We start from the raw sequence: 16,956 nt of genomic DNA on the forward strand, positions 1-16,956 counted from the left end.
AGTGGAGTTAGGTTTTTACCCATTCATTCAACAAACATATTTTGAGCCCCGATTATGTGTCAAATATTTTTCTAACCTGTATGGACAAAGCAGTAAGTGAAAAAGATGCAGAAAAAAAAAATCTCTGCCCTCATTTTCACGGGGGAAGACAGACAAAAAACAAAATCTGTAAGTAAATGATACCAAGTATTTGAAGGTTAAATACTGTAGATATGCAATTATAAATAAAACAAAAAAGCAATTATAAGCAGGTTGTTTTGGGCAATACTGGAGGTTACATTTGAGCAATGGTTTGACGTAGGTGAGGGAGCAAGCCAGATAGGTATGTAGAAGAATAGAATTCTAGGTGGAGGAAACACTAATGCGAGTGCATTACAGGTCAGAAAAGCAACCTGTGTGGCCAAGAAGAGGACAGAGGGAGATGATGTCCAAGATGCAAGGAGGGCTACAACGCTTAGAGTTTTATAGACAATCATGAGGACTCTGGACTTAGGAATATCAGTCTACCAGCACCAGGCAGAATGCAATGCAGGAGGAAAAGAATTAGTAGAGGCAACATTTGCAAAACTATTTTCCAGGTGAAAAGTTCTGAAACTATTTATTTGATCACTCATTCATTCACATTAATTCAGCACATATTCAGGAAACATTGTGCTAGATATTGACACTAAAACTGTGACTCTGATAGACAAACTTCTCCCACATGAAGTTGGCCCTCTGGTAGAATGATGATAGCATGAATAGAAAGGTTCCACATGTTGATAAGCTTCTAAAACTCTGTAGAAATCTAAATTTTATTATGAATCTAATATTGTAAAAGAGAAGGTCCCAAAAGGTCCAACTGTATAAAAAGTCCTTAGTCTACCTCTTAAGTCATTTCTTTAGCAATCACATTTAATGAAATATTCACCAATATTCTTTCCACTCTTATGATTATTTTGAAAAGAATGATTGGATATTGTACATCAAAAGAAATCAAAATATCCAAACAATGAAGAATAAACTAAATCTCTGAGGCTTATCTTTCTACCAATTATGATGAGTCACAATATAGACTACAAACATGATTAATTCAAATATAAGCATTAAAAAAAGATTAATTTAGCAAGCATAAAAGAAGCAAAGACCAGTCCAAAATTACCAAGTTTGTCTGTAACCTAGACAACAGCGTTTTCCAAACAAATTGCTGATGCATGAAGATATCATTGGTGGCTGGATGACTGGCTTTAGTACGCCCATAATGATAAACCTGCTGTCACAGAGGACAGATAGGAACTAGTTTCTGCTGTCAAACTGTCATGGAATTATTAAATATAGAGGGGGAAAATGACCCAAACAGTATGTAATGAGCTCCCTTTCATTCTCTCTCTACAAAAGCACATCTGTGGATTGTTAATGACTCTGAAATGGATGAACCAAATTGATGAGAAAGAAAAACATCTTTCAGGGGTAGGAGAAGGGAAAATGAACACACACACACAATGTTTATAAAATACAATTTAAAATATAAAGGCTTGTGAAAGTACTGTGGAAAACTATAAAGTGGCACACAGATGTAAGCTATTATTACTCATTTCCATATTGCTTGATTGCTTTCTTTGCTTTTCTTTATGTTTCCAATATAGATCATTAATCTTTCAAAATATAGAGAAATACCAAGACTTATTCACAAGTAGTCCATGTGTGTGACTTTCATGAGGTGGCCCTGCCATCCCAAGTCTGGTCCTTTCTATGGTGCTGGATGATTTTCTTACTAGATGTGCCCTGTGGCCTGTGCACAGCGACTTGAATGTGTATAAGGCTCTCATTATCTCAGTTCACACAGATTTGGTACCAAGTCCTGTGGACTGACTTTTGTTAACTAGAGTCCTTGTGCCACAAAGACTCAGTTGGCCCGGAGTCCCCAGGAAAGCCACACCTTGGCTCAGAGTTATGACTCAATCATGAAACTCCTCAAGCATAGGTCTTGGTATCATTAATCTTCATACCTCCCTCAATAACCCTGAACTAAGCTGGATGATTTAGAGGGATGTCAGACAGGAGCAAGCACATTAGACAGAATCATCATGGCATCAACCCATACACTAAAGCCATCATTTTATTTGGTCGTATTTAGTGATACTGAGGTTATCTGTCTTCAGAAATCTCAGAGGTAAAGAATTTCTTATTGGTGCTTTAATACATAAGAAAGAAAGTAGTAAAGCAGTAGGAAACCAGGCCTTATTCATTAGTTTAAGGACAGACACAAGTCTGAAAGTAATCAATAATCTGCTTGTTCTCAGGGCAGTATCAGTTAGCTATATCACAAAGGTAATATGGTGTTAAAAAGAAAAAATGACCAATATTTGTAAACATAGAGACATATAATCCTGGAAAGGGAAATCACCTTTAATACTCAGGTTTTCTGACTCAAAGGGAGAACTGTTTGGAACACCACTGTACACAAAGGACTTTATTTGACATAAATATACATTTCAAGTGGGAGTGAGGGGCCATTTGGTACATGATTTGACTCTTTCACATAAGGTAAAAACACTAAGAAAGAAAGAAAAGTGAGAAGTTGAGAAGCCACTGAAGGAAAAATTAAACAGTATATAGTTGATATACATTCACTAGAACCCACTGTGAGAAATATAGAATGCAGTATTATAATGTTTATAAAGAAAAAATATCATTTTAATATATGACATTTACTACAAAACCTCAGATTTAAACATTATTTAAAGTAATCTTTAAAATATAACACACTATCTCTCCACTCACACATATCCATAGGAAATTCATTCTTACACACCCTGTCTATACAGAGCCCAACAAGTATCCTACAGATAGTGTTATAATTTTTCAGTCATGTTTTCTCCACTGCAAAAAAAACGAAAAACAAAAACTCACTTCACTTTTACATAAAATGTATTCACAGACCCAGGCAGTATCATAAGAAGCAGATGAATAGAATAAACAATTAATTGGTGTCACAATTTCCAAATCAATGAACACCTTAACAGTGCAATGAAACCCTTTACCTCCACCCGCCAAGCCCTGAAGGTTATGTGATTAAAAAATCCGTGCCTTTAACCTGCTCCTAAGTATTTTTATTCCACACCACCCCACTCGATTGGCTAAACGACTAGGCAACAAGGTCAATCAAATGCAATACTTCTCTCTATTCAAATATAATGGAAATTTTGACCATTCCACATTCAAAGAGCAAATACATTCTCACACTGACAACCACATTCCATTGGCTTTTCCTGAAAGCAAAGTGTGACAGATGTCTTGGCTGTAATTGCCAATCAGCCTTTACATGGCAGCTGAAAACACAATACATCACTTTGATCTCTTTTGTTCTAAACACATTCACAATCAAGAAACCTGAACAAGGAATAAGAAATTGGCATCACTTCCAGAAGCTGTCACTCCATGGCACTTAAATGCTATAATGTATATTTTGCTCATATTTTTATTTCTCTGTTTCAGAGACACTCTGTTGAAGACCTGAACAAAAATCTCCTACACTCACATATGATACATATATATTTAAAGAACTACTTGGAGCACACATTTTATTACCAAGTACAAAATCCGAATATAAGCCCACTTAATTAAATATCCCCACTACCACTTCCTTTCCCAGTTGCACACTTTCGGGATAAAATCAGAGACACGTGCTCAGCTGATTTGGAAACAGGGTTCCCAAGGGCTGTACTCACATTTTGCAGGCAGGTCGTAGCCACATGTGATTTTTGCATGTCCAGTTTCACAGCCATTCAGGTTACGACATTCAGCCAGTAAACAGGGCCCAGCTGCTCTGTGAATACAGCCATCCACTAAGGGAGAGAGAAAAAAGTTAGCTCGTTTTGTCCTTTTGGAAGTAAATGCAAAACCCGAGACAGGAAGATAAAAGGAACTCAATTTGTTTCTCTTGAAAATCACCGTGTCTCATGGAAGAAAACCCGTGACGTCCAATCCTTCAAACACTATATTTTCGTGTGTGTGTGTGTGGTGAGCAGAGGTAGAAGGGTTACAAAAGTCATGCAGTGTGCTGGTAAACATTAAGCGGCAGTTTCTCTTGGGATGGGGGAATCCCTGATTTGCCATTTCCACTCTCAATTGTGTAAATATCTCCACCATGCCCAATTTCATACTATCAACTTGAGGTCACTGAACACAGGGTGCGAATGAAATGCTAACAATTCTGTCTCCCAAGCTGGTAAGTATTGTGTCTGACATACCACAGGTTATACAAGAAAAAGGTCGAGAAGAAAGTGAGCACAGCACTCTAAAACATCCATATTCACCTCAAAACTAAGAGTAGAATTAAAGCCATTAAAAAAAGAACCAGACCTCCGAGTTCCCCCTCACCCGCCCAACAGCAGGACACAAACACAGCTGTGTTTCTGCAGCTGACAGGGCACTAGATGATAGGCAAGGGTAGCTTGGGTCTTAGTAAACGCCCATAAAACCACCCTCACTCACCTGACAGCAACTAAGCCAAGAACTTGAGCTGTTCCTGCCCTTGCTCCACAAATTGAACAGCTTCCTTCCTTTCACCAACCTGAAGTCTCATCAGTCCTCTGGCCTCTGCATCCTTCCCCTTCACGTCTGGCCTACACAGTGAGACTCACCTTTCAAAAACACAAATCTGATGCTGTTGGAAATTAAGACTTTATATGACTGGATGGGGCGGGCGTGAGTGCACAGATGGAAGGCTCAAAGATCATATGCACATACATTAGGAAATTGAAAACTTGGGTTCTTAGTTGTTGTTGAATGGACCTCTTGGACTGAAAGGAAATGCAAGATTGTTAAATGAAGGGTAAAGTGAGAAAGAGGTAGAGAGTAAGAGTAAGTTGGGATGTGAAAATAAACCAGGATATTAAGAGATCTGAAGATGTCCCCCTCTCTCCACAGTCCACAACACCATGGAATTGACCCAGAGAATCCTCAGTGTTCCAATGCTCATTCTTGCACTGTTCAGTCATACACATACTCACACATACAATTTTTCTCTTCCAAAAAAAGCTTAATAAATTTTGTTCAAACTCTTTCACATAGCAATTCTACTTTTAAAAAAAAATATTCTATGGAATAATTAACACAAGTGCAAAACCTACAACTCTAAGAATGTCAGAGTTGTTTATAATAGTGGAAACTTGGAACTTCTCAGAGAGCTAGTTAGATAAATCAAAATCCATCAGTGCAATACTATTATGCAGCTGCTAAAAAGAATGGGCCAACTCTGTATGTAAATAGTCCTAAACATGGAAAGATTTCGAAATGAAATGTCAGGTTTAGAAGAGTACATAAATCATGCAGTCACAGTTTTGCTTACAAAGTTACACACACACACACACACACACACACACACACACACACACACACACATATGCACCCCAAAGATACACCAAAATATAAAAAGTGATCATGAGATGGGAAACAGAGGGTGAGACTATTAGGAAAAAAATTAGGCCCTAATTTATGTTTGAATTTTTTTTTACAAGAGCATCAAAAGAAGTATTTTAAACTGAAAAATTTTTCTTGGCAAAGAGATAATTAGTTACTTAGTTTGAAATGGATAATTAAAATAGGATTTGCTAGTGTATTTAATCATATGCTGTCAAATATTGTCTACATTATTTAGATGGCAGTATAATGCAGTTTATAGATATCTAATTCTCAAAATCTTCACGTTATACCAGCATTCATGACTGCATTAGATCAATGAAAAAACGGCCAAAGAGCTATTTAATAATAATGACTTCAGCTTAAATTTCTTGAGTGCATCTATACGCCAGCCACTATACTCAGGACAACTTTACCAGCAGATACTAATTTTATCATCTGCGTTTTATAGAGGCTTAAAAGACATTAGTAACCTACCAATGTTCACAAAATACTGGCAATATGATTCAAAACCTTACCATACCCTGACCCACTATAATTCACTGCCTTTAGGACCTGAATCCAGGTAGTCTTACCTCAATCCCTGCATGTGGTATGTTGAACCACCACATTACATTGCCTGTCAGTTCCCATCAATTCTACTTATGAGTTGTAATGGTCATACAATCACATGCACAGATCTCAAACGTGCAGTTTTGATGAGTATATACATAACAAAGGTATATACTCATGCAACCATGATACCAATAAAAATGCAAAATGTTTTCCGTCAACCCAAAAAGTTCTCCTGTGCCCTTTCCATCCAATTTCCCTTCTCACCCCACAGAGAGAGCCCCTTTTCTGATTTCAATCAGCCTAACTACGTTTTGCCTGTTACATAACTTCAAACTTCATATAAGAGATGGAGGATAGGGGCTAGCTTCTTTTACCCAGCTTATTTTTGAGATTCATCTGTGTTGTTGCATGCAATTCTACTTCATTCCTCTTTATTCCCAAGTGATATTCCACGGTTAAAAATACCATAATTTCTTTATCCATTCATCTATAAATAGGCAGTGGTATATTTACAGTTTTTAGCTATTGTGAATAAATCTGCATACTTTACAAGTCCTTTTGTGCTATATGTTTTTATTCCCATTGGACAAATAACTATTAATAAAATTGCTGGGTCAGGGTATATTCTACTTTATAAAGAACTAATATACAGTTTTCCTAAATGATTATACCAATTTACATGCACCCACAGCAAAGTGTGAGAGTTCAAGTTTTGACAATCCTTTGGTTTTGTCAGCCTTTTTAATTTTAGCAATTCTAATGGATATAAAGGGGTATCTCACTGTGATTTCAATTTGCATTTCCCTGATGATTAATGATGTTAAGTATCTTGCCAAGTGCTTCTTGGTCATTCATATATATTCTTTTTGGAAGTGTCTGCTCATGTCTTTTGCTAATTTTTATTGTCTTTTTTTATTACTGAGTTGTGTTAAATCTGCTATTAGCTCCATCTAATTTTTCTTTTTAATTTCAGAGATGTATTTTTTAGATCTTGAGATTTGCCTTTGGTTCTTTTTCTTACAGTTTTCATATCACTCCTGAATTTTCCCATCTCCTCACCCATCTATTCATGAAAATGCCTTCACAGATTCTGCATAGTGATTTTAACATCCTATCTGACAATTCCAGTGTCTGTCAGTTATGAGTTTGTTTATATTGACTGCTTTTTCCCCATGACTCTGGGTCACATTTTCTTGTTCCTTTGCATGTCCAGTAATTACTGATGACATATAAACACTGTAAAGATGTTGTAAAGGCTTTAAATTATATTATCTTCCTCCAAACATCATTGAAGTTTGCTCCTACAAACAGATTACTGCCAGGTAACAGGGAGGCCTCAGTTTAGGCTTTGTTAAGGCAGGTTTATTCCAGTTTTCCTTTACTTCTAGGATGTGGTCTTTACTCCTAAAGCATGAAACTTCCAGAGTTTCAATGGAAAACCCAAGTGTTTGTCGATTCCCTCTAACTCGATGGAGCTAAAATTCTGAACTCTATATTCCTGAAGTGAGAAACTGAATGTTATGCTCAGTTCTTTCAGCCTTCTGGCTCTCGTTTACTTCCTGGGCTCCTTGGACTCTTTATCTGTATGTACATGGACAGTTTAAGGCTCTGCCAAAGATTACAGGTATTCATTTACAGATTTGGGGGCTCCCTCCTCTGTGACTCTCTCCCTTCAGGAATCCTAATCTCAATTCCTAGTCATTCTGACAACACTGAATTCAGTCCTATGATGCCTAAAACCGATAAAACTAGTGTTTTTTTCCTTTGAGCCCTATCAGCCACTTCCCATGTGGGGCACAGAGGGCCTGTGGGGTCAAAGCTATTTAAATGTGGATCTTACCCAGTGTGGTTTCCTTCTTTCGAAGGTAGAATCCTTTTTAGTTTCAGCTTGCTTTTAGTTGCTGTCTAGTGCCAATAAACAGTTCCTGACGTTGCTTTTATATTTTGTCAAGAATTTTAAATTACTATTGGTAGGAAGTCTACTCTGATACAAGCTAGGCTGTCATTATCAGAAGCTGGAAGTAGACGCTGCATTTTCTATTGGCTAAAACATGGTATCATATTATTTTAGAGCTGTATGTGGCCTTTGGAAAAAGTACATGGGAGAAAAAAGGAAATGGTATTATCTATTGTATCAATTCTGTACTTAAGAGTCGGTTGTTGTGTCTTTGAAAGACAAAAAATAAATAAATAATGTCTCTATATGTATAAACTCAGTATGAGATTTTAAAATTCTCTAACCTATTGTCAATTCTTTTGCTCGACTTATTTTTCCTAAAATGCAAATCTGATTTCATCACTTCCATACTAAAGTAGTGTTTGCTATTTCCCATATCTTACATTATAAACCCCTTAATTACAAATTATGGTCTCTTAGACCCTTCATAAATGTGGTTCCAACTTAACCTCCCAACCTAACATCATCCCACTCTCACTCCCTTGGCATCATGTAATCTGACACATCTAAATCTTTACCATTCCCTAAACACAACACGACTTCCTTTGCAAAGTGCTCTCCACCCAGAATATCCAGCTACCCCTCGCCTGTTTCCTGCCTAGCAAGGTCTTTCTCATTGTTCCACTTCTAGTTCCAATGTTTCCTCCTCTAAAAAGCCATTCACAACATTTACAGGACACAATAATGTCTTTTTATGTTCCCATATTCTGGTGTGTACCCTTATTTTCATACTTACAAATTGTTTTATAGCTCTTGTATAAACACAGCAGACTGGTTATATGTTAGCAAGTCTCTCTTGCTTTAGTCATTCAGCTCCTTGAAGGTACAGGAGGTGGCTTATTCTTGTTGTATCCCTCGTAATCTTTTTTTAAAAGACTGTATTTATTTATTTGAGAGAAAGGGAGAGAGAGCACAAGCAGGGGGAGCAAGCAGCAGAGGAAGAGGGAGAAGCAGGCTCCTGGATGAGCAGGGAGCCCAATGTGGGGCTTGATCCCAGGTCCCCGGGATTATGACCTGAGCTGAAGGCAGATGCTTAACTGACTGAGCCACCCAGGAGCCGCTATATCCCTAGTTATCTTAAGAACTGACTTTTTATAAGTATTTAATACAAGTTGAATTAAATGCAAGTAAATTTGGGAGGAAAACTAGTGTAGCTTTTTTTTTTTTTTTTTTAATAATACTGAAGAAGTAATCAGGCTAGTTAAATCCAAAGAACCAGAAATGGAAAAGCAAAGTTAAATACACAGCCACAATGTGTGGTCACAAATCTAGTGATGAGCTTCCATATTAAAAGTGTTAACAATTCACAGAATCTGAAAATTCACCCATTTCCCCATGTCTGGTGCAGCCCAGTAGAAAATCTGCTCCTTTACCTTCCCCTAGGGTCAGCCTAACATCAGGCTGGGTAGTGGCAAGATGTGAGACATAACACAGCTGTAATTTTTTCATTTCTCCCACCCCCAGTCCCCAGGTGGGAGGGGAAAAAGGACCAACAGTTAGCATTTACACTGCCATAGAAGATATTCAGTCTGACCCAAAATGTCTAAACCCAATTACAACCAAAAAACAAAAACAACTAACCAAACAAAAAACCCAAGACCAAAAGTCTAAATGAGAAACGAAAGTTGAGCACAATTTTCCAGAGAGCAATAGGACTACTGATGCCTCTTAGCCTATAAAAGAAATATTCACATAGGAACAAAAAGAAAAGATGACTAACCTCCATAAATAAATATGTTCACTGAAGTCCACTTATTTTTCTTTCTGGTTATATAGTTAGAAAGCAACTCCCAGCCTCCCTTGTAGTGAAGTTGTGTGAGGTCATGAGTTTGAGTTGTGTTCAAAGGAGTATCAGTAAAAATGATGTAACTACTTCTATGTCCAATCCCTAAAACTCCTACACCCAGTCTTCCACATCATCTTCTGTTGTCTGCAGGCTGCACGCAGAGGATTCATTGGAAGACTCTAATTCCCCAGGAGATGGTATAGCAACTAAACAGAAAGTGCCTGAATCCCTAAATGACTGTGTGGAACAGAGCTCCACCTCACCCCCACTTCCCATATTCGACAGTCAGTCCAGGGATAGGCAAAATTTCATTATTAAAGCCACTGAGATTTGGGGATGTATGTAACATAGTTTGTCTTGACTGATACTTGTACTTCTATTGTAAATATCCCAATGATAATTTTCATTCAACTTGATTACTGCTATTTTTTAAATTTGTATGCAAAAAAAATTTTAGATTTTACTACTAGAAAGAACATATTATCTTAGCCAAGTTCATTTCCTTAAGTATGCCTCAGAGTTCTTAATCATGCTAGACACTGAGGACTCCATGAACACCAAAGCCAGCCTGCCCTATTCATTCAAATAGTTGTTCCTCTCACTTTGTGATTGAAACCAGACTAATAGAAGATAAAGGCTGAGGACTGCCTAACAAACTGTCTGTGCTATGATCAGCTAGGAATGGAGTGAACACTGAAGTCACTCATAGAGCTGCTCTTCATCAGGGCTAAGAGGAGTCTGGCTGCAACTTCTTCCAAAAACCAGGTTTTCTGCTGTACTGACAAACCTGCCTTTGCCATCCTGACAGAAAGGCCAAAATGCTTGCAGGCAGATGGTTAACTAAGGCAAGGGCCTTTGACTCCTGGCATATTTCCTCCAGTTATCTAACAACATCTAAATCCAGAAGACTTCAGCCTACTAATTATATGATCTTGGGTAGGTTTCCTTACACCATAGCCTAGAGAATTAGACTGTCTCTGGATGGGATAGAAAGACAGGTTTCGGTTGTACTTGAGGGGAGATTGTTTTTTAACTTTTGTCAGTAGTACCTTGGAGTGTAGAGTTTGAATGTTCTTATAGGATGGTCTTAACCCACTATTCAAATAGCTAAAATAAAGACAAAAGAGATGGGACATAAAACCACATCAATTTTTCTGACCTAAGATTTATATTACCCGATACAGTCCAATCTGCCTCTTTGGCCTTCCTCAGGTAAAGCTCCCCATTTTACATACAGATGAATAAATTGATCCTGAAAATAGGAAAGAAAGACAAGCCACAAAGCACTGAATGGGAATATTTCAGATACATTGGACCAGTAAGTGTAAGAGCTAGCAAAAAAAAGGAACCAGGGAAGATTTCTAAATATGTGTTTTGAAAAATGCTAAACACATTATATAGCAAAATCCAGTTATTTTATAAATTGGCCCTATGAGCTCTCTTATTTGTCTTACGAAGACAAATTTTTAAACAGTTTTTAACAAGGGGGATTTTGAAGTTCTTGGATCTGTACATATTCATTTAATCTCCTTTTGTAAATAAAAGACAGTAACTTAATCTAAAACCAGCCACATGAATCACATTAGCCTGAAAAATAAGAGACTCTCTCATTGAATATATCTTTTAGAAGCCCAAGAGAATACAACAGAGTTCTTTCCAAATCAAATCAACATAAATTTATTAAACAAATACCTCGCACAAAGCATTCTGCAAGAAGCTGTGAAGAAATCAAATGATGGTAATAATATGTCACATCTTTTGAGGATTTACCATGTGCCTTCTGGTGTGCTAAGTGACTTGCAAGCTTTTCCTGTATAAGAAAGAGGCAGTGCTGAAAAGTGTAAAGAGGATGGTTCTAGAGTCAAACGGCAGAGGCTTGTGTCCCAGTGCCATCATTATAGCTCCCCATACTTTGATTTTTCCCTCTGCAAAATAGGGCCCTTTTAGGACCTCTCTTCAAAATCATAGGGTTTTTGTGAGCAAATGAGTTATTACATGACAACCACTTTAAATAATGCTTGGCATGTAGCAAGCATGTAGTAAATGTTGGCTATGTTATTACATTTAATATCATAGACTTCTTGACAAGTAAGATCTATTAGGATGACTACTTAACAAAGAAGAGTATGTTAAGGAGTTAGTTCAAGACACACAGAAGATGGGGTCAGAATCCAGGTTTGCTCGAACTTAATCTATATTCTTAATCCTTATTTTCTTTTACCGCCATTCATGCAAAGAAGTATAACCATGGCCCCTTTCCTTGGGAGGCAAGTGAATAGGACAGACAGGCTCAGAATCATGTTTTCACTGAAATAAAAAGTAATTGACACTATATAGAATATCTTAGTTATGGAGAGTATGTTTTTTAATAGATCAAAAAATTAGAGGAATAGGTCACATGTTAATGTGTTACTTTTTATAAAGTCCTTTGATAAAATGACCACATATTTCAACTCTCAAAACAATCTTACAAGGTGGTCCTGGACTTTATTACGTTTCCCATTTTATAGCTGAAGAAACTCAACCAGTGTAAAAGTAAATGTCTAAGCCATCCACCTGTTAAGTGGCAAATATGAATACAAGTTTCATTGTTCTTAAAGTGTGGTCAATATCACTTGGGAAGCCTGAAAAAGAAGTGGATTCCTAGACCCAACCTCAAATCTAACAGGGTCAGTCTCCCTAGCAGTGGGATCCCAGAATCTGCATTTAATAATCTCAACAGATAGCACGATGCACACTACCAACAGAGAACTTTGAGAATCACTCCTCTATACTACCTTGTTTGACAAACCTCCAAAGAGTGGTGAGTAGTTGGGCCTGTGGCAAGTGATCTGAGAATTCGCTGGATGCACGAACTCACAAGACATAGCTCTACCAAATCAGAAGATACCCGTTAACTAGAGCTATATTCCCCTATGAGTCCTAATCAATTATTGAAAGAATCCCTGCCCTTAACAGTTTGCTGTTAGAGCAGGCAATGTTAACTGAAAATAGAACTGAATTCCAGCAGCAAGTAGGATTTTAATTAAATGCTGTTTCACTCAAAGATAGATACAGTAGTCATGAAATGCCTCAGGCATAAAGAGGTCCTTGGTGTATGGTCTCCAAAGTAAGGTCACAAGACATCAATACAGGGGAGGGAAGAATATATTTAAACTTTACTTGATATTTATAATTTTTATCTAAAAAGATAAGAATGAAGTTCAAGTTTACTAATATTTAACACAGATTGACAATAGCACTTGTATATAATTTACAAGTAAAGACAGACATTTTATAAGTGCATGCTCAAAAAATTTTTACTGAGAGTAGAGGGTGGAGCAATATGGCGGAGGAGTAGGAGACCTGGATTTCGTCTGGTCTCAGGAATTCAGCTGAATAGGGATCAAACCATTCTGAACACCGACGAACTCAACAGGAGATTGAAGAAGAGAGTAGCAACAACTCTCTGAACAGAGACCCGACCACTTACTGGAAGGTAGGACATGCGGAGAAGTGAATCCGAGCCGATATTCCGGAGGATAGACAGTGGTGGAGGGGGCCTCCGTCAGCCGCTTCTGGCAAGTGCTACAAAATTGGAACTTTTAGAAGTCGGTTCCACAGAGGGACGTCACTCCAGTGGCTAAGTGGGAAGTGGAACCCTCGCGCGACAGTGTGGTCACAGGACCCTCGGGGTCACAGAAAGACCGGGGGTACCTGAGTGCAGCAAAGCTCCCAGGTATCCGAGCGGGGAATCCGGCTGCAGAGATGGAGCCGAGGCGCGGGCTCTCAGCTCGAGGTTGCCAAAAACTGTGATCCGTGGCCCAGTCGGGCCACTGTGCCTCCAGCAGGGACCCAACAAGCAGCAAAGCTGGGGAGACTCCCCTCCCTCCTCCAGGAGGAGCGGCGTGGGAGTGCACCGCAGGGATCTGCTGGGTTTGGAGACTCCACACGGGGTCAGGTGCCAGAGATAGAAACACTCAGTCACAGGCCGGATGAGCACGGAGTGCGGCCGGAGACCAGGGAGACGGAAGTGACTGCTTTTCTCTGGGGGCGCACTGAGGACCGGGGCCCCGAGTTCTCAGATCCTCCAGGCAGAGAGTGGCAGGCCACCATTTTCACCCTGGTCCTCCAAAGCTGTACCGAGACTTGCAGGGAATAAAAGCTCCTGAGAGCAAACCCGAGCAGCTTGCTTAGCCCGGACCGACAAGGGCGGGGCAATTGTGCCTCCAGCAAAGACCTTTGGGAACCACGGCAACAGGCCCCTCCCCCAGAAGATCAGCACAAACAGCCAGCAGACCAAGACCAAGTTTACCGATCAAGGAGAACGGGAGAACTCCAGCGCTAGGGGAATACTGCACATAGAATTCATGGCTTTTTTACCATGATTCATTAGTTTTTCAAAGTTAATTTTTTTTAACTGTTTTTTGTTTTTGTTTTTTTTTGAATTTTTCTTTTTCCCTTTTTCAACTAACATATTGTCAATCCCTTTTATAAAAAAACATTTTTTATTTTTCATTTTTAGAGTCATGTTTTATCCCTTCGTAGTAGTTACCCTTATTTTTGGCATATATATATAACTTCTTCTCTCTTTAAAATTTTGATATACAGTTTCTTCTAACAGATCAAAATATACCCTAAATCACTAGTGTATGGCTTTGTTCTAGTCTCCTGCCTGATCACACTCTGTCCCATTTTTTTTCTTTTTTTTATCTTTTTCTTTCTTCTTTCAAACAACTTCTTATCAATTCCGATTATGAAACATTTTATAATTTTCATCTTTACAATCATCTTCCATCCCTTCATTGTATCAAACCTTATTCTGTACATATATAAGTCTTTCTTCCTTTAAAATTTTAGGAGGCACTTTCTTCTAACAGACCAAAATACACCCAAAATCTAGTGTGTGCCACTGATCTAAGCACTACCTGATCATATTTGATCATATTCTGTTTTTTTGTTTTGTTTTGTTCTGTTTTTGTTTGTCTTTATCTTTTTCTTCTTTTTTTTTTTCTCTTTCTTTTTTCTTTCTTTATTTCCCTTTCTTTTCCCCTGCTTTCAGGTCTTTTTTGTATAGAGTATATTTGCTGGGGACATTGTTAACCTGTTAGCATTTTGTTCTCTCATTCATCTGTTCTCTGGATAAAATGACAAGACGAAAAAAATCACCTCAGCAAAAAGAACAAGAGGTAGTACCCTCTAGCAGAGACCTACTCAATACGTACAACATTAGTACAATGTCGAACCTAGAGTTTAGAATCATGACTTTAAAGATACTAGCTGGGCTTGATAAAAGGGTGGAAGTTATTAGAGAAACTCTTTCTGGAGAAATAAAAGAACTAAAATCTAACCAAGTCAAAATCAAAAAGGCTATTAATGAGGCGCAATCAAATATGGGGGCACTAAATGCTAGGATAAATGAGGCAGAAGAGAGAATCAGCAATATAGAAGACCAAATGATGGAAAATAAAGACGCTAGGAAAAAGAGAGATAAACAATTACAGGATCACGAGGGCAGAATTCGAGAGATAAGCAATATGATAAGACGAAACAACATTAGAATAATTGGGATCCCAGAAGAAGAAGAAAGAGAGAGAGGGGCAGAAGGTATATTGGAGCAAATTATAGCAGAGAACTTCCCTAATGTGGGGAAGGAAACAGGCATCAAAATCCAGGAGGCAAAGAGAACCCCTCTCAAAATCAATAAAAATAGGTCAACACCCAGACATCTAATACTAAAACTTACAAGTCTCAGAGACAAAGAGAAAATCCTGAAAGCAGCTCGGGAGAAGAGATATGTAACCTACAATGGTAGAAACATTAGATTGGCAACAGACCTACCCACAGAGACCTGGCAGGCCAGAAAGGAATGGCATGATATCTTTAGAGCACTAAACGAGAAAAATATGCAGCCAAGAATACTATATCCAGCTAGGCTGTCATTGAAAATAGAAGGAGAGATAAAAAGCTTCCAGGACAAACAAAAACTAAAGGAATTTGCAAACACGAAACCAGCCCTCCAAGAAATATTGAGAGGGGTCCTCTAAGCAAAGAGAGAACCTAAAAGCAGCAAAGAGCAGAAACGAACACAGACAACAGACAGTTAACAGTCACCTTACAGGCAATACAATGGCACTAAATTTATATCTTTCAAGAGTTACCCTGAATGTAAATGGGCTAAATGCCCCAATCAAAAGACACAGGCTATCAGATTGCATTAAAAAACAAGACCCATCAATATGCTGTCTGCAAGAGACTCATTTTAGACCCAAAGACACCCCCAGATTGAAAGTGAGGGGGTGGAAAACCATTTACCATGCTAATGGACACAAAAGGAGAGCTGGGGTGGCAATTCTTATATCAGACAAATTAGATTTTAAAACAAAGACTGTAATAAGAGATGAGGAAGGAAAATGTATCCTACTTAAAGGGTCTATCCAACAAGAAGATCTAACAATTGTAAATATCTAAGCCCCTAACGTGGGAGCAGCTAATTATATAAGGCAATTAATAACAAAAGCAAAGAAACACATTGACAACAATACAATAATAGTGGGGGACTTCAACACCCCCCTGACTAAAATGGACAGATCATCTAAGCAAAAGATCAACAAGGAAATAAAGACTTTCAATGAAACACTGGACCAAATGGACTTCACAGACATATTCAGAACACTCCATCCCAAAGCAACAGAATACACATTCTTCTCTAGTGCCCATGGAACATTCTCCAGAATTGATCATATCCTAGGTCACAAATCACATCTCAACTGATACCAAAAGATTGGGATTATTCCCTGCATATTTTCAGACCACAATGCTTTGAAACTAGAACTCAATCACAAGATGAAAGTCAGAAAGAACTCAAATACATGGAGGCTAAAGAGCATCCTACTAAAGAATGAATGGGTCAACCAGGAAATGAAAGAAGAATTAAAAAACTTCATGGAAACCAATGAAAATGAAAACACAACTGTTCAAAATCTTTGGGATGCAGCAAAGGCAGTCCTGAGAGGAAAGTATAGAGTAATACAAGCCTTTCTCAAGAAACAAGAAAGGTCTCCAATACACAACCTAACCCTAACACCTAAGGAGCTAGAGAAAGAACAGCAAATCAAGCCTAAACCCAGCAGGAGAAGAGAAATAATAAAGATCAGAGCAGAAATCAATGAAATACAAACCAAAAGAACAGTAGAACAGATCAATGAAACTAGGAGCTAGTTCTTTGAAAGAATTAACAAGATTGATAAACCCCTGGCCAGACTTATCAAAAAGA

At 38.2% G+C, this 16,956-nt stretch overlaps 1 protein-coding gene across 2 annotated transcripts in view; it reads right to left on the bottom strand.

Annotated features, from left to right (window-relative positions):
* The window catches only part of MACROD2 (mono-ADP ribosylhydrolase 2), a 2,087,069-nt gene that overhangs the window by 1,334,398 nt on the left and 735,715 nt on the right, over window positions 1–16,956 (bottom strand). For both annotated transcript variants that reach the window (XM_088026245.1, XM_088026244.1), the window contains exon 5: window positions 3,711–3,827. In XM_088026245.1, the coding sequence (XP_087882371.1) occupies window positions 3,711–3,827 (117 nt within the window). The remainder of the gene's footprint in view (window positions 1–3,710; window positions 3,828–16,956) is intronic.

Source organism: Eumetopias jubatus, unplaced genomic scaffold (genome assembly GCF_037043125.1).
Source record: "Eumetopias jubatus isolate StellerSeaLion01/CBP00866 unplaced genomic scaffold, mEumJub1_p1.0 scaffold_9, whole genome shotgun sequence".
Taxonomy (NCBI): Eukaryota; Metazoa; Chordata; class Mammalia; order Carnivora; family Otariidae; genus Eumetopias; species Eumetopias jubatus.